The sequence below is a fragment of the Myripristis murdjan genome, chromosome 24 (genome assembly GCF_902150065.1).
Source record: "Myripristis murdjan chromosome 24, fMyrMur1.1, whole genome shotgun sequence".
Taxonomy (NCBI): Eukaryota; Metazoa; Chordata; class Actinopteri; order Holocentriformes; family Holocentridae; genus Myripristis; species Myripristis murdjan.
In genome coordinates, this window is record NC_044003.1 from 247,501 (window position 1) to 269,709 (window position 22,209).

At 48.8% G+C, this 22,209-nt stretch overlaps 2 protein-coding genes across 3 annotated transcripts in view; one reads left to right on the forward strand and one right to left on the reverse strand.

Moving 5' to 3' along the window:
* The window catches only part of brf1b (BRF1 general transcription factor IIIB subunit b), a 39,022-nt gene extending 33,810 nt beyond the window's left edge, over window positions 1–5,212 (forward strand). For both annotated transcript variants that reach the window (XM_030047582.1, XM_030047583.1), the window contains 4 exons: window positions 423–691; window positions 3,203–3,251; window positions 3,385–3,583; window positions 4,656–5,212. In XM_030047582.1, the coding sequence (XP_029903442.1) occupies window positions 423–691; window positions 3,203–3,251; window positions 3,385–3,583; window positions 4,656–4,693 (555 nt within the window). In that variant the 3' untranslated portion in view covers window positions 4,694–5,212. The remainder of the gene's footprint in view (window positions 1–422; window positions 692–3,202; window positions 3,252–3,384; window positions 3,584–4,655) is intronic.
* Window positions 5,213–10,724: 5,512 nt separating this feature from the next.
* Window positions 10,725–22,153, reverse strand: LOC115356429 (activator of 90 kDa heat shock protein ATPase homolog 1-like). The gene is made up of 9 exons (XM_030047592.1): window positions 21,835–22,153; window positions 16,491–16,681; window positions 16,283–16,365; window positions 15,874–15,991; window positions 15,659–15,750; window positions 14,824–14,955; window positions 14,375–14,476; window positions 14,152–14,203; window positions 10,725–12,060 (listed from the first exon to the last, which is right to left on the reverse strand). The coding sequence occupies exons 1-9, from the start codon at window positions 21,912–21,914 to the stop codon at window positions 11,897–11,899; spliced, it is 1,014 nt and encodes a 337-aa protein (XP_029903452.1). The 5' UTR covers window positions 21,915–22,153; the 3' UTR covers window positions 10,725–11,896.
* Window positions 22,154–22,209: the final 56 nt, after the last annotated feature.

The following is a 22,209-nucleotide window of genomic DNA, read 5'->3' on the forward strand; positions in this document are numbered from 1 at the left end:
GAGAGAGAGAGAGAGAGAGAGAGAGAACTGTTTCAAATGAGTCTAGCTCTTGATTACATTTGAAGCAGGAAAAGAAAGGGAGCAAACATTTTTATGAAAGGTTATCATCCAACCATGCCTATCACAGGTCAGGTGCAGGGGCTCCGGCCTCCTGAGGTGCAGGCGATGCTGCTGGCCTCCCTGCTCTGCTTTGTTTTTCTTTGGTTTGCTACAATTTGATTTTCTTCCTGATTTCTGAACTGCTTACAAGCTTCAGCGCTAACCAGCTAGCTAACATGGCTTGGGTTTCAGCAGCTTTTTATGGCGAGTCAGGAGGGACAAACTAACTGTCCTGAGACGACGCAAAGCTAAAACCCCCGTCGGTCCCTCTGAGACGACACCACTCCCGGACCCCCGTTTGACCTCCCTCTGATCTTTTTCAGACCAAAAAGTCCAGCAAGAAGCGCGAGCCCATCCAGGCGTCCACAGCGGGCGAGGCCATCGAGAAGATGCTGGAGCAGAAGAGGATTTCCAGTAAAATCAACTACGACGTCCTGAGAGACCTGAACAGCCGGGGCGGCAGCGCCGGCAACAGTCCCACCAGGTCGACCCCCGACCCGCCCGCCGGACGAAAACGACTGACCCGACGCAAGAAAACCAGCAACAAGACTAACCAGGGCCTGGCAGCCACCGCCAGCATCATGGGAAAGAGGTGAGGGGCACAGGGCACGCCCACCTGCTCAGACTCAGGGAGAGAAACCACATCACTATGAAACTACATCCTTACCAACTACATCACTATGAAACTACATCCTTACCAAACTACATCACTATGAAACTACATCCTTACCAACTACATCACTATGAAACTACATCCTTACCAAACTACCTCCTTACCAACTACATCACTATGAAACTACCTCCTTACCAAACTACATCCTTATCAACTACATCACTATGAAACTACATCCTTACAACTACATCACTATGAAACTACATCCTTACCAAACTATATCCTTATCAACCACATCAATATGAAGCTACATCCTTACCAAACTACCTCCTTACCAACTACATCACTATGAAACTACATCCTTACCAAACTACATCCTTACAACTACATCACTATGAAACTACATCCTTACCAAACTACATCACTATGAAACTACATCCTTACCAACTACATCACTATGAAACTACATCCTTACCAAACTACCTCCTTACCAACTACATCACTATGAAACTACCTCCTTACCAAACTACATCCTTATCAACTACATCACTATGAAACTACATCCTTACAACTACATCACTATGAAACTACATCCTTACCAAACTACATCACTATGAAACTACATCCTTACCAAACTACCTCCTTATCAACTACATCACTATGAAACTACATCCTTACAACTACATCACTATGAAACTACATCCTTACCAAACTACATCACTATGAAACTACATCCTTACCAAACTACCTCCTTATCAACTACATCACTATGAAACTACATCCTTACAACTACATCACTATGAAACTACATCCTTACCAAACTACATCTTTACCGACTACATCACTATGAAACTACATCCTGACCAACTACATCACTATGAAACTACATCCTTACCAAACTACATCCTTACCAAGTACATCACTATGAAACTACCTCCTTACCAAACTACCTCCTTACCGACTACATCACTATGAAACTACATCCTTACAACTACATCACCATGAAACTACATCCTTACCAAACTACCTCCTTACCGACTACATCACTGAAACTACATCCTTACCAAATTACCTCCTTATCAATTACATCACTATGAAACTACATCCTTACCAATCTACATCACTATGAAACTACATCCTTACCAACTACATCACTATGAAACTACACCCTTATCAAACTACATCCTTACCAACTACATCACTATGAAACTACATCCTTACCAACTACATCACTATGAAACTACATCCTTACAATTACATCACTATGAAACTACATCCTTACCAAACTACGTCCTTACCAAACTACATCACAATCAATCTGTCTCTATCTAGAGCTCCAACCATTAGTCATTAATTGCCAACTATTTTGATAATCAAAGCATGTTTAAGAAGAAAATGTCCAAATTCTTTGATTCCAGCCTCTCGGGTGTGAATATTTTCTGGTTTCTTTTGTCCTCTGTGTGTCCTCTGTAAACTGAATATCTGGGTTGTGGACTGTTGGTTGGGACAAAACAAGACATTAGAGGACGTCTCCACATGTGCAAACAAACAATCAGCAAACTTACACAACTGATTAATCAGGAAAAAACTCGATAATAAAAAAAATCGTTAGTTGCAGCTCTAACTACATCACTATCCAACGATCAACAGCGTCCTTATCAATGATAATCAATAATACAGTGTGTTTAGACAGAGGAGTACAGTAGGTTTTACTGTTAAGCAGTACTGTGTATTAACACATGGTAATATAGTAAATTAATACAGTTGAATATTACAGGCTAATCAGAGTGCTGACTGAAATACTTCAGTGCATTGATGCAGTACAATAACAGATAGTAATAGGCATAATTAAATATAATATTACAGAGTAATGTAATAAAGTTTCAGTTGTAAGATTTCTTGAGTAGCAGAAAGCTGCCACCACCTTTTGTAACCCGGTCTGGTCCCGTTTCAGAGGCAGGAGGATACAAATATAGGTAACAGCCTCTATTGAGAATTACAAATTCATTAAAATCACAGGACATTCAATGGAAAGACTCCACACAGATCAAAACTGATGGACGCAGGCCGCCTCGTACGACCCTATAAAACACAGCACTGCCAGTGAATTACAATAAACGTGACACACCTTAGAAAAACCACCTGTAGACAGGTCAGAAACATTGCAATCAGTAGGGGGAGACAGAGAGCCCCCTAGCCCCCAGCATTGTCTCTAAATGGGCTTTTATAGAGTACCAATTTCTAAAATCTCTTTAAAAATAACTCACATAGACTCGGACAGAAACACTGACAAGACAACGTGAAACATTGAATATACAAATATAAACAGTTAAATTGTGAGAGTTATTTTTAAGACTTATCTTGTCCCGGCCGGGCGACAGGACCCCCCCACCACCCCCCTCCAAAAGTCAAATATCTGAGTGCTGTGAGTCATGTGACCGTTGACATCCTATCTTGGTTTCCTCTTGTTGATGCTCTTTTTTTTTTCAGGCTCCGCCCACTCATCTCCACCACACCAAAGAAGAGAGCAACATTCAAGGTGAGCAAACTCCACCAGGTGGATCTGACATCATCGACTTTAGAAACTCGACTGGAGAGGCAGCAAAGCAGCAGATCAGTGGATCTTTAATTAACAATCAGACGTTTCAGATTTTTTACTTTTAATTCCCCAGGCAGAGCCCAGTGTCGCCACACCTGCCGCTCCTGTTGAGCCGGCCCCGCCGCCTGAGCAGGCTCCGCCCCCTGACCCCCCACCCCCTGGCCCGGCCACAGTGGAGGACGGCCCCGTGATGTACGAGGAGGAGGAGGAGGTGGAGGAGGAGGCGGAGGAGGAGCAGTGTGTCAGCGCTCTGCAGCTTGTAGGAGGAAGTGGTAAGATCACACAAGAAGAGACGGATGTTTGGAAACCTTTAGGAACCTTTAGAAACTTTAAGAAACCTTTAGGAACTTTAAGAAACCTTTAGGAACCTTTAGAAACTTTTAGAAACTTTAAGAAACCCTTTAGAAACTTTAAGAAACTTTAAGAAACCCTTTAACCAACTTTAAGAAACCCTTTAGCGAACCCGACTGGGTTTCAGCCCCATGGGCTCGAACCCTGACGGGTTCGCTCCGGGTCGTTGTTTTCCTTCTTCAGAAATGTTTTGGCTCATTCCTGTCAGGCGGTAAACGGTGCAGACATGATGTTTTGCTCGTTGGTTGGGAGTTGTGTACAAATGCTGCCCAAGAAATTTGACCCCAATCGGCCAAATGGTCAAACTTTTGACCTTTAAAAATTCATAACTCCTCTGCTGTGAGTCCGATTTACACAGAACTTGGTCCAGACATTTGTTGATCCAAACTACAGAAATCTGCTTCAGGAACCCAGAAGGTCCGCCATATTGGATTTTCTGCCATTTTGAATCATTTGAAAAATTCATTTTTGACATCTCCTCCTGACTGCTGTGGATCATCATCAGACCATAAGGCTTGTTCATATCTTATTCAATTTTTAAGATACTGACCAATAAACTGCAAAAGGGGCGTGGCTTAGCACACAAATGGACAAAAGTCAACAACCGTTGGGCCAATCAGCACGAAGCTTGCAGGATATGTCCACATGCTTACCTGAAACAGACCCTGCCAGTTTTATTCAAATCAACCAGGGGGCGCTATGAATGAAAAAAGTGGCCTGGTGTAACACAAATCAGGCTGTAAATCAGAAATAGTTTCTTTCCAGTCTTGATTAAAGTCCCAGGATGTTTTGTGACGCTGCTGAAGGTCAGTCCAGCAGCACGAAGCGCAAACTCCTCCAACACCTGACTGCCCTATTTATCTGCTGCCTTCGTGAATGCCATGCAGACTGTACCAAACAGCTGCCTGAGAGGCGCTGCAGTGTGTGTGTGTGTGTGTGTGTGTGTGTGTGTGTCGGTGTCTGATCAGCTGATTTGGTGTTTGGTGTTTCCAGACTACGGCTGTGACGTGGAGGAGGAGGAAGTCTTCTAGCAGCTGGACGTCTGACCGTCCGTCCGTCCTGCAGATGGTCCAGAACCCGGCAGCTCCTGGTGTTACTGTTGTCAAAGAGAAGCTCACTGATGTCGTCCTTGTTGTATTTTAAATGTTTGTGTAGAAACTTTTTAAAGAGCCGGATGCACCGTATGAATGTAAATATGAAACCTGTTTTATTGGTGTCCGCTCTGATGAAACGCCAGCATCAACTTTTTAGTGTTTGTAGTTTTTAAAACGTTGCTGTTGTCATTCCTTGTAGATCAATAATGCTGATTGTCCTTTTATAGGATTTGGTGTAAAATGATGATTTATTCCATATTTTAAAATTTCAGGTTTCTTGTTCCAGATTAGATGACACAACAGGCTAAAGACTGAAAATCAGAGGAAAAACTGCCAGACTTTAAGTTGAATATGATGAACATTCCTGCAGGAATAAAGAAACTCTGAAAGCAGCAGAACAGACTTGATTTCTCATTGTGTTTGAATTCAGAGTGAGGAAGATGATGATGATGATGATGATGAAGGAGTTAACACCTGGACTGGACAAGGTAAAGCTGCAAGGTTTATTGATTTTGACAAGTTTGACAAATATTTTTGACGCTTTCTTACATTCTTACAACAGTGCTAGAATAGTATATGACCGGCAGTTTATCATTAGTTTTAGAAAATTTAGCAACGTAGACCCCGTAGACCCCGTAAACCCTGTAAGCCCAGAGACGCGGACCGTTCTACACAACCTCGGTCTGCTACGCCGGTCAGATCCAGCGGATCACAGAACAGCGGAGTCTCCCCCCAGCGCAGGCCGCCCGCGGAGACATCGGAGGCGGTGCGAGAGGAAGCAGAAGCGCGGTTGTCGCGGTGGACTTACAGCTAAGCTAAAAGCTAACCCGTTCCGACCGCCGCTTCCATCAGTCCTGCTCGCCAACGTACGCTCCCTGGAAAACAAACTGGACTACCTGAAGCTGGACTTAATCACGAAACGGGAGACAAGAAACTGCTGCATTATCATTCTCACCGAGACGTGGCTCAACTCTTCTGTCCCGGACACCGCCATCAGCCTGGACGGGCTAACAACATTCAGGTCCGACAGGAGCCATGCTCTCACAGGTAAAACACGGGGAGGTGGTGTTTGCATTTACACTAACAACAGCTGGTGTAACAACGCTTCTCTGGTCTCCAGTCATTGCTGTGTGGACATAGAGTTTACGATTGTGAGATGCAGACCCTTCTACCTGCCCCGGGAATTCACCAGCGTCACCATTGTTGCTGTTTACATTCCGCCCAGCGCTAACTGTAAACAAGCCCTGAGTGTTCTTTACCGCGCCATCAGCGACATGCAATCCACACACCTGGAGAGCGTTTTTATTGTTGCTGGGGACTTTAACCAGGCCAACATGAAGACTGTGCTTCCGAATTTTTACCAGCATGTGGATTTTGCTACTAGAGGGGAGAATACACTGGACTTGGTTTACACAAACATCAAGAAGGCATTCAGAGCAGCACCCCGCCCCCACCTGGGCTCCTCAGACCACCTCTCTGTTATGCTAATTCCTGCATACCAGCCTTTGCTCACCAGGGAAAAGCCGGCTGTGAAGAAGGTGAGAGTGTGGCCTGAGGGAGCCATGTCTGCACTGCAGGACTGTTTTGAATGCACCGAATGGAGCATGTTCAGAGAGGCTGCAACAGACAATCAACACACCAATGTGGGGGAGTATGCTGCATCTGTGTCAGGCTACATACAGTGGTGCATGGAGGAGGTTACAGTCACCAAGACTATCATCACACGGGCCAACCAGAAACCTTGGATGACTAAGGAGGTGCGCGAAAGACTGAGGGAGCGCAATGCTGCATTCAAATCTGGTGATGCGACGGCACTCAAATCAGCGAGGGCAAATCTGAACCGTGCCATCAGAGTAGCAAAGCGCGCCCACAGTCAGAAGATCCAGGGCTTCTTCCAGGACCCCAACAACACCAGACAACTGTGGCAGGGCATCCAGACTGTCACCGACTACAAAGCCACACCCACACCCTGCCAGGATGACATCAGCTTCCTCAATGAGCTCAATAACTTCTTCGGAAGGTTTGAAGCTCTAAATAAAAATCCTGCGAGGAAAGCTACCCCCCACCCCGATGAACAGCCACTCAGGCTTGAAATCACTGCAGTGCGGAGAGCCCTGAGGAAGGTCAATGCACGGAAAGCTGCAGGCCCTGACAACATTCCAGGACGGCTGATCAAGGAATGTGCAGACCAGCTGGCCCATGTGCTCACAGACATTTTCAACATGTCACTGAACCAGGCTGTTGTCCCCCCATGTTTCAAGTCGGCCACAATAATTCCAGTGCCCAAGAAACCAGCCATCACATGCCTTAACGACTTTCGCCCCGTTGCACTTACATCCACCATCATGAAGTGCTTCGAGAGGGTGGTTAAGGACAACATCATCTCCATACTCCCCCCATCATTCGACCCGTTCCAGTTTGCATATCAGCCAAACCGCTCCACGGAGGATGCCATCTCCACTGCTCTCCACCTGAGCCTGGAGCACCTGGAAGGAAAGAACACCCACGTACGGATGCTGTTCCTGGACTTCAGCTCAGCATTCAATACGATCATCCCCCAGGACCTGATATGCAAACTGGAGCCCCTGGGCCTCAAAACCTCCCTGTGTAACTGGCTGCTGGACTTCCTCACCGACAGAACCCAGTCTGTCCGTGTGGGGAACAACACCTCCAGTGTCATCTCCCTGAACACCGGCTCCCCCCAGGGATGTGTTCTGAGCCCCCTGTTGTTCACCCTGATGACCCACGACTGTCGCCCCAGGTACAGCAGCAACCACATCCTGAAGTACGCGGACGACACAACAGTTGTGGGCCTCATTCAGGACGACAACGAACTGGCTTACAGGGAGGAAGTGCAACATCTTGTGGACTGGTGTAAGGTGAACAACCTGGTCCTGAATGTCGATAAAACTAAGGAGATCATCGTGGACTTCAGGAGATCCAGACCCAGCCACACACCCCTCCTCATCAACGACACAGCCGTGGAAGTCGTGAGCACTACCAAGTACCTGGGAGTGCACATCACCGACAACCTCGGCTGGTCACTCCACACCTCCTCCCTGGCGAAGAAGGCACAGCAGCGCCTGCACTTCCTACGGCGGATGAGAAGAGCCTCCCTCCCCCCTCCCATCCTAACCACCTTCTACAGAGGGACCATCGAGAGCCTGCTGACCAGCTGCATCTCCGTCTGGTCTGGGAGCTGTAGGGCCTCAGACTGGAAGTCTCTGCAGAGAGTGGTGAGGACGGCGGAGAAGATCATCGGGACCTCGCTCCCCCCCATCCAGGACGTAGCAGACAGCCGCTGCCTATCCAGAGCCCACCGGATCATTTCTGACCCCACCCACCCCCAGCATGGACTGTTCTCCCGACTGGCGTCTGGCAGAAGGTTCCGCAGCATCCGCTGCAGAACAGCCAGACTCAGAAACAGTTACTTCCCCCTGGCCATCAGACTGCTCAATGCCAAATAACTTGTCATATGGACAATACATTTCTGTGCAATATATCTTTATGGAGGTATGGTTTCTTCAGGCCCAGGGTGTGTAGCCCAGTCCGGGAAACACCCCTGGGATGAGGAGAATTAATTACCTCCTATTTGTGCAATAACCCCCCCCACCCCCACCCCCCCTCCGCCGCCCGCCCGCCCAGCAGCTACGTATGGACAATACATTTCTGTGCAATATCCCTTATGGAGGTATGGTTTCTTCAGGCCCAGGGTGTGTAGCCCAGTCCGGGAAACACCCCTGGGATGAGGAGAATTAATTACCTCCTATTTGTGCAATAACCACCCCCCCCCCCCCCCCCCCCCACCCCCACCCCCTCTCCGCCGCCCGCCCGCCCAGCAGCTACGTATGGACAATACATTTCTGTGCAATATATCTTTACGGAGGTATGGTTTCTTCAGGCCCAGGGTGTGTAGCCCAGTCCGGGAAACACCCCTGGGATGAGGAGAATTAATTACCTCCTATTTGTGCAATAACCCCCCCCCCCACCCCCACCCCCTCTCCGCCGCCCGCCCGCCCAGCAGCTACGTATGGACAATACATTTCTGTGCAATATCCCTTTATGGAGGTATGGTTTCTTCAGGCCCAGGGTGTGTAGCCCAGTCCGGGAAACACCCCTGGGATGAGGAGAATTAATTACCTCCTATTTGTGCAATAACCCCCCCCCGCCCGCCCAGCAGCTACGTATGGACAATACATTTCTGTGCAATCTTCCACTGTTAACACTGTTTAGTCAGTTGTTTTCTTTTTCTGTTGTTTACATTCTGTTCTTATTGCACTCATTATTATTTACACTGGTTATTCAGTTGTTTACGCTGCTCAGTCCGTTGTTTACATTCTGTTTTTATCTAGTTATTCTCAATTGCACTCATTATTATTTATACTGGTTATTCAGTTGTTTACACTGTTTAGTCTGTTGTTGTACATTCTGTTTTATCTAGCTATTCTAAATTGCACTCATTACTATTTAGCTCCTGTTTTTTAGCACTAGTTATATAGACCATATCATACCAGTTATATAGACTATATTTATGTATAATATTTATATTTATATATACCTAAACGGTCCCACAATTCCATCTCTGCTGTAATCCGGAAGCCAAGCAACGACATTTCGTTGCCAAAATCTCACTGCTGTGTTTTTTTGTGCAATGACAATAAAAGAAGTCTAAGTCTAAGTCTAAGTCTAAGTCTAAGTCATTGTGCTCCGTCCAGCTTTGATCCAGTATCTGCCTCAGAGTCGTACAGAGCACAAGCAGAGGTGGGCGTGGCCGGGGGGAGTGGGCGTGTCCAAATCAGTGTGATATGTCAGTAAGTTGCTCCTCAGCCCAGGACAAACCTCCAAACCTCCCATCAAAATTCATTCATTCAACCTTTATTTATTCTCGAATGGACATTGAGGTTACCCTCATTTTCGATGCCGTCGAGTTTACAAGCGCATTAAAAAACAAAATAACATCCATATAATAAGAAAATCCTTTAAAACAAGTACAATCAGAAACACAGTGTTCTGAGATTAAAGTCTTAAACTGTGCAAGAGAGGGGAGTTTGCATCTTCAGAGTGTGCTGGAGGGTGTTCCACGAGTTTGGGGCATTATGGGAGAATGCAGTTTTACCAGGTTCAGTACGAGCTCGGGGAACTTTTAGGAGTAACAAGTCAGCTGAACGGGTCATGGAAGTGCCAGAATTCCATGCTAAAAGGTTTGTGATGTATGATGGTAACCATCAAATTTTATGGTGTTGCGCTGATCCATTGGGAAGTTGGGACTTTTCGTGCCATGCCACACCCCCTGCCACGCCCCCTTTTGGCCAAGAGTATGTGTGTGCGTTTGTTTTTTTTATTCTGTCAGGGTCCTTATCCGCTGTTTCTGCACATGCTCACACGGAAAAAGGCGTTCAGCGATGTTACCTGCGCTAACCAGCTTTCTCTTCATTCATTAAAGGAGTATTCCAACGTTTTGGGCAAAATCCCCGAGTTCCTTTGTGGTGGATCCCCTTGACCTTCAGCGGCGTGAGGGTCGCTGCCACAGACGGAGGGAGAAATGTGTTCAGAGGTTACAGCGCCGCCATCTGACTGCTCCTCCATCCACTGCAGTTTTTAAAAAATATTCCAATGTGGATTTCAGATCCACATGATCCACTGTGTAAATCAGACAGCGTCGTTTTTCACTTTGATGGAGCCAGGCTAACTAACTCGCTAAGCTAACAGGAAGTGCTGCCCATAGGAACTGAACCACTGGACGTCCACAGGTGGAGATGGTGTCCAACATGGTGTCTCAGTCTGGGGACGTCGGAAAAGGAAAAAGGGGATTTTGCCCAAACGTTAGAATATTCTGTTAATTTGATTATGGAAACCGGCGTGCTGTTTGATGGCAGCTCACAGATCCGAGAGTAATCTGATTACTGACCGACACAGTGAGTGTGAGTGGATCCTGCTGATGCAGGAGAGGGACGACAGGAACGGTGTCTCTTCAGATAAAGAACTTTTATTCTGCTTTGGTTTTCAGTCAGTTGGAGTCAAACATTTGAACAGTCTGCAGGGATTCAGCTCGTTTTGCTCGTTAAGACTAATGCATCGTTAGGACTGCAGGTTTGAATTAAACTGGACTGTCAGACTAATAAAAACACAGAGTTCTGCTCTGACACTTTACACACATCAGAGTTTCGGTCATGAACGATTTGTTCTTTTTTTCACGTGAACGAGGCGATCCTGTTCACTTCTGATTCATTGGGTCGCTGTGATGACAGAGAACTGAGCTGGTTTCCTCTTTGTTCATGGGTCTGAAACCAGTTAACACGAGTGAGTCTGCCCGATGACAGCGTGCAGTTTTAGGAGCTTTACGAGCTCAGAATGCTAGTCGCCTCGCTCTGGCGGCCTCATGATGTCACAGCCTCCTCACTGCTGTTCATGGTGTCGATCGAACGCCTGAACAGATTCAACCTGCAGGAGAGCGAACAGGAGACCCAGAGCAGGAGGCCGACTCAGCCGGCGACGCCACAGCTGCCACAACTCAACAGTCCCCAGGAGTCATTTATTTGCAAGCGTGTACAAGAATTCACATGATTCCCCAAATGTTTTATCTGCATCAGTTCCAGTTTGTGTGGTAGGGTTTGGTTAGGTTAGGGTTAGGGTTAGGGTTGGGGTAAGGGTAAGGGTTAGGGTTAGGGTTAGGGTTCTGCAGGGACTGAACTGGAAGCTCGGCAGCTGAGCCTCAGCCTCCTTCACTGGATCAACCTCATTCAAAGAAACAGATTTTCACCTGTTGACGGACTGAACACCATCATGTCTGAATGTGTTCAGTTCATCAAACAGGAAGCAGAACGTTCTCTGGATGAGAGGATGAGGCCGACCAATGGGAGGTGACTTAGCAGGATATGAGGAGGTGTGACTGAGGAGGCGGCAGACAGACGGGCTGAGCTGTCTTCACAAATCAAATCAACTCTTTGAATGAATCGTTCAAGACCCAAACTTTTCTACATCAAACCTCACAGCATAACAACACCAGTGACAGAGAAGCCTGCCTGTCTGTCTGTCTGTCTGCCTGTCTGCCTGTCTGTCTGTCTGTCTGTCTGTCTGTCTGAAGGCACAGCGGTGTTTGGGTGTTCAGGTGTTGGCAGGTGAGCTCTGCTCTCATCAGAGTCACACTCCATATCCAAAAGTCTGTTTTATGGCTTCAAAGTAAAACCTCCTCCATCCCTCCCTGGTTCGCTCCTCCTCGGCTGCAGGAACTCCTCGACACTCCATCCTCAGCTCCGTCTCGCCGCCGCGCTCCTGCAGCTCCAGGGTCACTGTGGCGTGATGCTCTGAGGGAGATGACATCATCAACATGAGGCTGGTCACATCATCGCCATGTGAGCGATAATCAACCAGCAGGTGTGTGTTGAATGCTTTTAAGGCATGACGTGGAGGCAGAGCTCCGTGATGTTTCAGCGCTCACCTGCTGGTTGATGATCCCACCACGGGTCTTTCCCAACAACATGACAGAGAGAGGGGGAAACTGCTTTTTAATGTTGCTATGGTTACACGTTGGGTGGCAGATGATTTTAGAACGGTGATTAAAGTTGAGCTGAACTACATGTGCAACACACAGTTTTGACACATACCTGCCAGCCAATCAGAAGAGGCAATTCCCCCAGACCCGTGGGGTAATGTCCGTTAATTAAAGCAGAATTGTTTCTGAGTCGTCTGACATCAAAAATGATCAGAGTAAAGCCAGAGTCTGACAGGAAGTGACCAGAGCCTGAAGCCTCTGCACACGTCCTCTCAGACTGACCAGCAGCCAAAACACCCAAAGAGTTCACCTCATCCAGACCTGAGCGGACCAGCGGACACTGATCGATGAAGACGGCGACATGAGCATCTAACCCTAACCCTAACCTTCGGCAGATTTTTAACACTTTATTAAAAGACCTGATCAATAATCCAGAAGAAAATGTCAACAGACAGTCTCAGATCCACAGTGTCTGTTAGACTCTGTTCAGGGAAACAAATCATCAGTTTCACATCGACGGACTAATCAATAGTTTCAGTGGGTCATCTTCTCTGATTACTTCCTGCTCGTGATCGGTTACAAATATTTGTTTGTTTGTTCTTCTGGATTTCAATGCTTGTGAGCACATTTAAGACAGTGCAAACTAGGGCTGAACGATTAATTGCATTTGCAATAATATCGCGATATGATAAAACGCGATTTCCTAACCGCAACTTGAGCGATTATAAGTTGGTCACGAGACGCGAGCTACAGCGAGTGGAGCTCTCAGCTGCACCAACGTTTCATCCTGCCCACCTGTTGTGCAACGGCCTCTGGCTCAACGGAGCAGTCAGAAACTGATGCTGCGTTCCAGGCCACCCGTAACTGGTGATTTACAGGTTAAAAGTGGGTGGGGCTATAGCCAAACCTGTGAATTCACACCTCTGAACTCAATTGTGCTCAACGGACTCCAACTTCCTCGTTCGACGTCACGCAGTTTATGTTTTGTACACAAGAATGGCGGCCCAACTGGAGACGGTTTTTCTTATCAGTTCTGCCTGGAACAGTTTGAAGTCGTGACTCGTGACTTTGAAGTTGTGATTCACAGGTACAGTTCCCTGCTGGAACGCAGCGTGACACAGGTGAGACTTTAGTCTCGAAGAGGAACAGCACGTCGGTGGTGTGGAATTATTTTGGTTTCAAAAAAGATGTTGCGCAGCGGCAGGTGTGCAGCAGAACATGCCGTGCTGCCGTTGCCACTTCACGGGGTGACACTTTCAAACATTTCGGTCAGTGATCCCTGTCTTGAGGTATTTGGCTTCCCAGGTGCTGGAACAAGTTCGTAGTGTTATCCTGTGAAGTAGCAACGGCAGCACGGCATGTTCTGCACAACACCTGCCGCTGCGCAACGTCTTTTTTGATGATGCGGTGTGTGATGCAGTGTGTGTGATGCGGTGTGTGATGTGGTGTGTGATGCGGTGTGTGATGTGGTGTGTGTGATGTGGTGTGTGATGTGGTGTGTGATGATGTGGTGTGTGATGTGGTGTGTGATGCAGTGTGTGATGTGGTGTGTGATGATGTGGTGTGTGATGCAGTGTGTGATGTGGTGTGTGTGATGTGGTGTGTGATGCGGTGTGTGATGATGCGGTGTGTGATGCAGTGTGTGTGATGCAGTGTGTGATGCGGTGTGTGATGTGGTGTGTGATGCAGTGTGTGTGATGCGGTGTGTGTGATGCAGTGTGTGATGTGGTGTGTGATGCAGTGTGTGATGTGGTGTGTGATGCAGTGTGTGATGTGGTGTGTGATGCAGTGTGTGTGATGTGGTGTGTGATGCGGTGTGTGATGATGTGTTGTGTGATGCGGTGGCCCACCCGTCAGGCCCAGAGCTGAGATCTGATTGGTTAATAGGATCAGGAAGACGTACCGCTGGGCCAGGACTTGAACCTCCACCTCATGACGATCTTCTCATCAGGAACCTGCAGAGCAGAGAGTCAGGTTACTGCAGCTGTAGGGGGCGCTGCATCACGAGCTGCATCATGTCTTTGGACAGCAGACAGACGGGGACAGGCGGGGGACAGACAGGATGACGGGCCGGGCCGAAGCGGGATGTCCCGCGGCCGCTCCCGGCGTTGGCCCCTCCCACTCACCAGCTGGGCGAAGCGTCCGCTCACGCTGCCGTCCAGCAGCCGGAAGCTGCCGCCCTGCTGGGCCTCGACCACGGCCGGCGAGCGCGTGAACGCCTGCACGAACTGCAGAGACACACCTTCCATCAGCGTCCAGTCACATGCTTCAGTTTTCACATCATTATACCTCACACTGTTACACAAGTTTATTTTTTACTTTATTATACAACTACACAACATTTCACTTATTATTATAAATACTTTATACATACAACAGAATTATATTATACAAGATTTTACTTATTTTTGTACATTTTATATATTACACAATCATATAAATACAATATTTTATATTATTTTATGTTCTACATGTGTTGAAATAAAAACTGAAAAATAAAATCATACTAACTCTAAACTCTGTGTGTGTGTGTGTGTGTGTGTGTGCGTGTGTGTGCGTGTGTGTGTGTGTGTACCTCCTGGTGGGTGAAGGTCCTGTACAGCTCGTCAGCTGATGTCAGGAAGGTTTCATTCAAAGAGAAGCTGCACGTTGGGATTTGAACCCCTGTGCTGCTGGGGGCGGGGCTGGGGCTGGGGGCGGAGCTTATCTGTAGAGGAACACACAGAGGTCAGAGGTCATTTCCACAGCAGCTCTTTATTCTGCAGGAGTAACAAACAGACACACACACACTCACCTGGCTGAGCCCACCTGGTTACACTGAGCCCACCTGGTTTACACTGAGCCCACCTGGTTTACACTGAGCCCACCTGGTTGCACTGAGCCCACCTGGTTAAAGCGATCAGGTGTTTTTGTTTGTACTGCAAAAACCGAATCAATCAAAAAACAGGAAAACTGGCAGGTGGGTTACAACCTGCTGCTGAGGCACCACCTGACCTCAAGGTGGCACATTAATAATAAAGTTTACCTTTTTGAAGTTTTCTCAAAAACAGCTTGGCCAGACGAGGCCAGGACAGGTGGGGTTCTGTGTTTTAACCCACCTGTGTTTTCTAACCCACCTGTGTTTTAACCCACCTGTGTTTTAACCCACCTGTGTTTTCTAACCCACCTGTGTGTTTTAACCCACCTGTGTTTTAACCCACCTGTGTTTTCTAACCCACCTGTGTTTTAACCCACCTGTGTGTTTTAACCCACCTGTGTTTTCTAACCCACCTGTGTTTTCTAACCCACCTGTGTTTTCTAACCCACCTGTGTTTTAACCCACCTGTGTTTTCTAACCCACCTGTGTTTTCTAACCCACCTGTGTGTTTTAACCCACCTGTGTTTTAACCCACCTGTTTGTGTTAACCCACCTGTGTCTTGCTGGTCTTGACCTTGTTCTGCTGGGCCGGCTGAGGGGGCGGGGCTTCGCCGGCGGTGGGCAGGATCATGCCCTGTGTGAACTCTGCAACAGAGGTCAGCACCTGTCAGAGTCTGGGCGGCACGCTGAGGTGAGCCAGCTGATAATAACAGTGCGGATTGATTAGTGATCGGCGCGCCCTGATGCCTCGTGGGTAATGAGGCCGACCTGATTTCAGGAGGCTGACGTATTCGCCCAGCGCCTCCCGGACCCTCTGCACCCCGTCCCGCCGCATCAGGCCGAGCAGCGGCGTGTTGGGCTCGTCTTTACACAGAGACACCGAGATCTGCAGGCAGCACACAGCGCTGATCAATACAGTCACCAATACTCAGCAATGCTCAGCAATACTCAGCAATACTGTCATCAATACAGTCATCAATACAGTCATCAATACTGGCTATAGCTACTGGGTGTGGACACGTACAGGACACACTGCTGCTGTTAGTACTACAGCTACTAATACTACTACTACTAATACTACTACTACTACTACTACTGCTGATGATGATGATGATGATGAAGACGACCCAGTGCCTTCTGGGTAAACGAGCTCAAACAGGAAGTTGTGGTCACTCACGTCCAGGTCGTCCAGGTCGTTTTCGTCTGACAGGTTGGTCACCTCCACGTTCCCTTTGTACCTGATCCCCGTCCGGGACGTCCCTGCAGGACGTCACACACACACACACACACACACACGCACCAGCTGATGGTTAGTTAATTGATCGGTTTGTTAGTTTGTTTATGTATATTCATGTGTTTGTTTGTTTGTTTGTTTGTGTACTGACCCATCCAGGAGGCGCGCAGCAGCCACTCGTAGAAGTAGATGAGTTTTCCTTTGCGGTTGTTGATGGACGCCTCGCCCTCCACTTTGGACACGTCGGTGACGCTGCACACGCCGTCCTCGCCCTCGACCCGCACGCCGAGCAGCAGCTGCTTCAGCCGCTCCGCCGACCAGCCCGTCACGTCCCGCTCCGTCCTGCAACACACCTGAGGTTAGCCCCGCCCCCGTCACGTCCCGCTCCGTCCTGCAACACACCTGAGGTTAGCCCCGCCCCCGTCACGTCCTGCAACACACCTGAGGTTAGCCCCGCCCCCGTCACGTCCTGCAACACACCTGAGGTTAGCCCCGCCCCCGTCACGTCCCGCTCCGTCCTGCAACACACCTGACGTTACCTCCGCGCCCCGCAGCCCGTCACGTCCTGCTCCGTCCTGCAACACACCTGAGGTTAGCTCCGCCCCCCGCAGCCCATAACGTCCTGCAACACACCTGACGTTAGCTCCGCCCCTGTCACGTCCCGCTCCGTCCTGCAACACACCTGACGCTAGCTCCGCCCCCGTCACGTCCTGCAACACACCTGACGTTAGCTCCGCCCCTGTCACGTCATGCAACACACCTGATGTTGTGCTTTATCATTTCTTGGCGCATGCTCTGCTGCGACAGCACTCTGTCAGCGTGTCGTTTGGGTTGGTGTTTCTCGTTCTGTCTGAAACGTCTTTACTGTCCAGTCTGTTACTGTCCAGCCTGTTACTGTCCAGCCTGTTACTGTCCAGTCTGTTAGTGTCCAGTCTGTTACTGTCCAGCCTGTTACTGTCCAGCCTGTTAGTGTCCAGCCTGTTACTGTCCAGCCTGTTACTGTCCAGTCTGTTAGTGTCCAGTCTGTTACTGTCCAGCCTGTTACTGTCCAGTCTGTTACTGTCCAGCCTGTTACTGTCCAGCCTGTTACTGTCCAGTCTGTTACTGTCCAGCCTGTTACTGTCCAGTCTGTTAGTGTCCAGCCTGTTAGTGTCCAGTCTGTTAGTGTCCAGCCTGTTAGTGTCCAGTCTGTTAGTGTCCAGCCTGTTAGTGTCCAGTCTGTTAGTGTCCAGTCTGTTACTGTCCAGTCTGTTACTGTCCAGTCTGTTACTGTCCAGCCTGTTACTGTCCAGCCTGTTACTGTCCACTCTGTTACTGTCCAGCCTGTTACTGTCCAGCCTGTTACTGTCCAGCCTGTTAGTGTCCAGTCTGTTACTGTCCAGCCTGTTACTGTCCAGCCTGTTAGTGTCCAGCCTGTTACTGTCCAGTCTGTTAGTGTCCAGCCTGTTACTGTCCAGTCTGTTAGTGTCCAGTCTGTTAGTGTCTAGTCTGTCAGTGTCCAGCCTGTTAGTGTCCAGTCTGTTAGTGTTTAGTTGCTCAGTCACGCCCCCAGGATGCTGAGTCGATACAAGGCTTTCTGGATCATATGCATGACACTATGGATCCTCAACTGCTTGGCGCTACTTCCAGAGGCTGGCAGGTACAAACGACTCACCTACAGCCGGGCGGAGCTTCTCCAACTACGCTCTTCTGTCCTCTGCAACGCGAAACCGGCAGTCAATCTCCCTCCAGAAATCAGAGGAAGAGGAGTAGGCGAGGAGGAGTACGCACCAGGCTAAGGAAGCGTCCCTTCAGACCCCCTCTTCCCTCCATCGTACTGGCAAATGTACACTCCGTCAGGAATAAGATGGATCTACTGCATGCCAAATGCCGGGTGGAGCGGGCCTTCAGAGATGCATGTATCATCGCCCTGACAGAAACCTGGCTTGACAGGGATGTCCCGGACACGGAGGTCAGTCTCAATAATTTTTCCATCCTGGACAGGACTATCTATCTATCTATCTATCTATCACTGACTATCCGGTAAGGACAGAGGCGGAGGCATCGGCATCTTTATCAACAAGCGGTGGTGTACAAAACATCAAAGTCCACCGCACAGTCTGCACACCTGACGTGGAGATGCTAACGCTGTGACTGCGCCCCTTCCATCTTCCGAGGGGATTTCCCACCCTCGTGATCAGCTGTGTTTACATCCCACCAAGTGCCAACACCAGAGCAGCTGTGGAGCTGGTAGCCGAGGGTGCCAGCCACATGATGGCTAAATATCCTGATGCCCCGGTGTTCATTCTGGGTGATTTCAACAGCTGTAGACTCGACTGTGTCATGCCATCTCTCCACCAGTATGTGGACATTCCCACGAGGAAAAACAACACGCTGGACTTATGTTATGGGAACATATCTGATGCGTTTATCGCTCACGCACACCCACCACTTGGCTACTCCGATCTCAATGTTGTTTTCCTGCTACCGCACTACAAACCGGAACTGAAACGCATCAAGCCACACATCCACCGCGCCGCCCACTGGTCGGAGGATGCCATTACACAACTACAGGGTTCACTTAGTTGCACAGATTGGGACATTTTTCAGGGTGATCTGGATCACAGGGTGTCACGGACTACATTAATTTTTGCATTTCATGCACCATCCCCATCAGAACTGTCAGGAGATATCCCAACTCCAAACCCTGGATCACCTACCATATCAAAAACAGTCTGAGGGAAAAGCACAAGGCTTTTCAACGCAAGGACTGGACTGCTGTCAACCTACTCAACAGACAAATAAAAATTGACATCATCAAGGTCAAACACAAATACAAGGACAGACTGGAGCAGGAATTCAGCACTATGAACACTAAACAAGCCTTCCATAAAGTAAAGATTCTGGCCAATTACCGAGTCAGGCTCACTCCACAGTCACAGATCCCACCACCTTTGCAGCCACCTTGAACTCCTTTTTCACACGGTTCGACACCCAAAGCCACTCTGCCACATGCGAGGAGCTGCTCAGTGCCCTCCCCCCAGATGTACCTGCACACCCTCCATTCACCATAGTGGAGGTGCAACAACAGCTGAGCAGGTGCAAAGCTGGCAAGGCACCCGGGCCCGATAACATCTCAGCCAAGGTGTTAAAGCTCTGCGCCATGGAGCTGGCCCCCCCTCTTCACTCCATCTTCTGGGACTCATACAGGTCAGCATCCATCCTCATCATCTGGAAAACCTCAACCATCATCCCTGTACCCAAGAAACCACGCCCCTCTGAACCAAACCACTTCCGTCCAGTTGCACTAAACTCCTTTACCATGAAATGCCTGGAAAAACTCATCCTGCCAGTAGTCAGCCCACTGCTGGACCAATATCAATTTGCCTACAGGGCCAGCAGGGGGACGGAGGATGCTGTAGCATGTCTCCTCCACCCCCTCCTTCAACACCTGGAATCACCTGGCACCTTTGCATCCATCCTCTTCATAGACTTCAGCTCAGCCGTCAATACAATCCAACGCCACCAGAAGCTCCGTCACCTCCTCATGAAGCTCCGTCACCTTAACATTCCTCCACTCCTCATCCGCTGGATTCACAACTTCCTCACCGACAGACCACAGGCTGTAAGGATAGGCACAGTGACATCACCAACCATCATCACCAACACCGGAGCCCCACAGGGGTGTGTCCTCAGCCCTTTTCTCTGCACCCTCTACACAAATGACTGCATCAGCCCCTCACCAATCACCACATACTACAAGTACTCAGATGACACCGCCATCCTAGGTCTGCTCAGCGACAATAACTCTATTACAGCCTACCAACTATCCATCTCTCACTTCACTCTGGGGTGCACAGATAACTTCCTGGAACTGAACGTGGCAAAAACAAAAGAAATGGTCATCTACACTTCAGGCACACCCCCCTCTGGACTGGCCCCCACCTCCATCCACAACCAAACAGGTGAACAGGTCAGCCATTTCAAATACCTTGGACTCACTTTAGACAATAAACTGACATTTGATCAACACATCACCAACATACACAAAAAGGCCCAACAGAGACTACACGTCATCCGTAAACTCCGTGCCCTCTCTGTTGCCCCCCACCTCCTGTCACTACTGTGCGCCAGCATCATCCAACCCATCCTCCTGTACTGTTCACCCTGCTTCTATAACATGCTGTCCACCACTAACAGGAACAAACAGGTAAAAATCACACACACCGTCTCCAAGATCATCAGCCATCCCATACCCAACCTCACCGAGCTCAACCACAGAGCAGTCACACGCCTCGCACGAACAATAACCACCGACCCGGATCACCCTCTCCACCCACACTTCACTCTGCTGCCGCCTGGCCGCAGGTACAGGACTCTGAGACGGTGACGGGCTGCTTCAGTAAGAGCTTTGTCCCGTCTGCCATCTCAGCACTCAACAGATAAGCTGTATGGAGCCAGCCCTCCTCAGTGTTTTGGTTGTTCAGTGTCTGGTGGTGTTTGTGCTTTGTGTGTATTCATGTTGTTTGGTGCCTGGTGATGTTGCTTATCTGTGCACTGTGTGTTGTTTAGTGACAGTTTGTGAAAACAAATTTCCCTTTGGGACAATAAAGGCTATCCATCTATCTCCGCCCCCCACAGCCCGTCACGTCCTGCAACACACCTGATGCCCCGTCTGCCCCGCCCACAGGATGTCCTGTCAGCTGATCTATCAGCTGATCTATCGGTTAACCAGAGTTCAATAGAAAATCAATAACTCACCAGTTTTATTGGAACATGTTGACATTCTGCTGTGTTGACGAATTCCAACAAACAAACAAACCCCAATACAGTTTATGGGTTACTGACATCTACACACACACACACACACACACACACACACACACACACACACACACACACACACACACACACACACACCATGCTGATAAGTACTGATCAATACTGAACTAATGAATGCTTATATATCCTTTTAATATTTTTTATTTTTATTTTTATTTTTATACATTCTACTTATGTGCACTGAGTGCACTGTGTGTGTGTGTGTGTGTGTGTGTGTGTGTGTGTGTGTGTGTGTGTGTGTGTGTGTGTGTGTGTGCTGCTGCTGTCCACACTGTGAACCTCCTCATGGTGGGATAAATAAAGGCAAGTGTCATCTTGATCTCACTGAACTGAATGATCTATAATCAGCAGCTTCACTGATCTGAGGTCAGCTGCCACAGCAACAGCCTGCATGCACTGAACAGCTGCACCCCCGAAATAACCTGACACACACACACACACTCACACTCACACACACACACACTCTCTCTCTCTCTCTCTCTGTAAGTACTTTGTAAGTACTACAGTACTAACAGTCCATAATCTCTCCCCAAAGGACCCCCAACTTTGAAACCCTGTGAGTGAGAACAGTTCAGAGCAACAACAACAACAACAACAACAACAACAACAACAACAACAATAACAATAATAATAATAATAATAATAATAATAATAATAAAGGGCAGCAGCCTCACCAGTGCCAGTTGTTGACGTTGGTGGCGTCCGCGCGCTCCTCCACGATCCAGCGGGGGTCCCCCTGCCCCCAGCGCGCCATGCTAACGGCCAACGGCTAACGGCTAGCGGCTAACGGCTAACGCACACGAGCTGCACACTGACGCTGCACGAGCGCTCAGCTGCTTTACTGAGCAGAGGACTCCTACACACTCTGATTTAAACCCGGACCCGGACCCGGACCCGGACCCGAGCTCTGCCCCAAACCCGAGACCCGCGCCGGGCTCTGCTGCGTTCAGGGCGCCCTGTGAGCTGGGAAACCCGAGACCCGAGACCCGCGCCGGGGTGTGCTCGCTGCCTCTCCTCGGGACAGTCAGGCTGCAGGGGGCAGAGCACTG

Excerpts from the sequence above, each read along its gene's own strand:
- LOC115356429 (XM_030047592.1), bottom strand. The coding sequence starts at position 21,914 with ATGGCGCGCTGGGGGCAGGGGGACCCCCGCTGGATCGTGGAGGAGCGC. Across the intron at positions 16,366-16,490 it reads GCTGCGCGCCTCCTGGATGG|GGACGTCCCGGACGGGGATC; the intron begins GTCAGTACACAA and ends GACGTCCTGCAG. Across the intron at positions 15,992-16,282 it reads ACGACCTGGACGACCTGGAC|ATCTCGGTGTCTCTGTGTAA; the intron begins GTGAGTGACCAC and ends TGCTGCCTGCAG.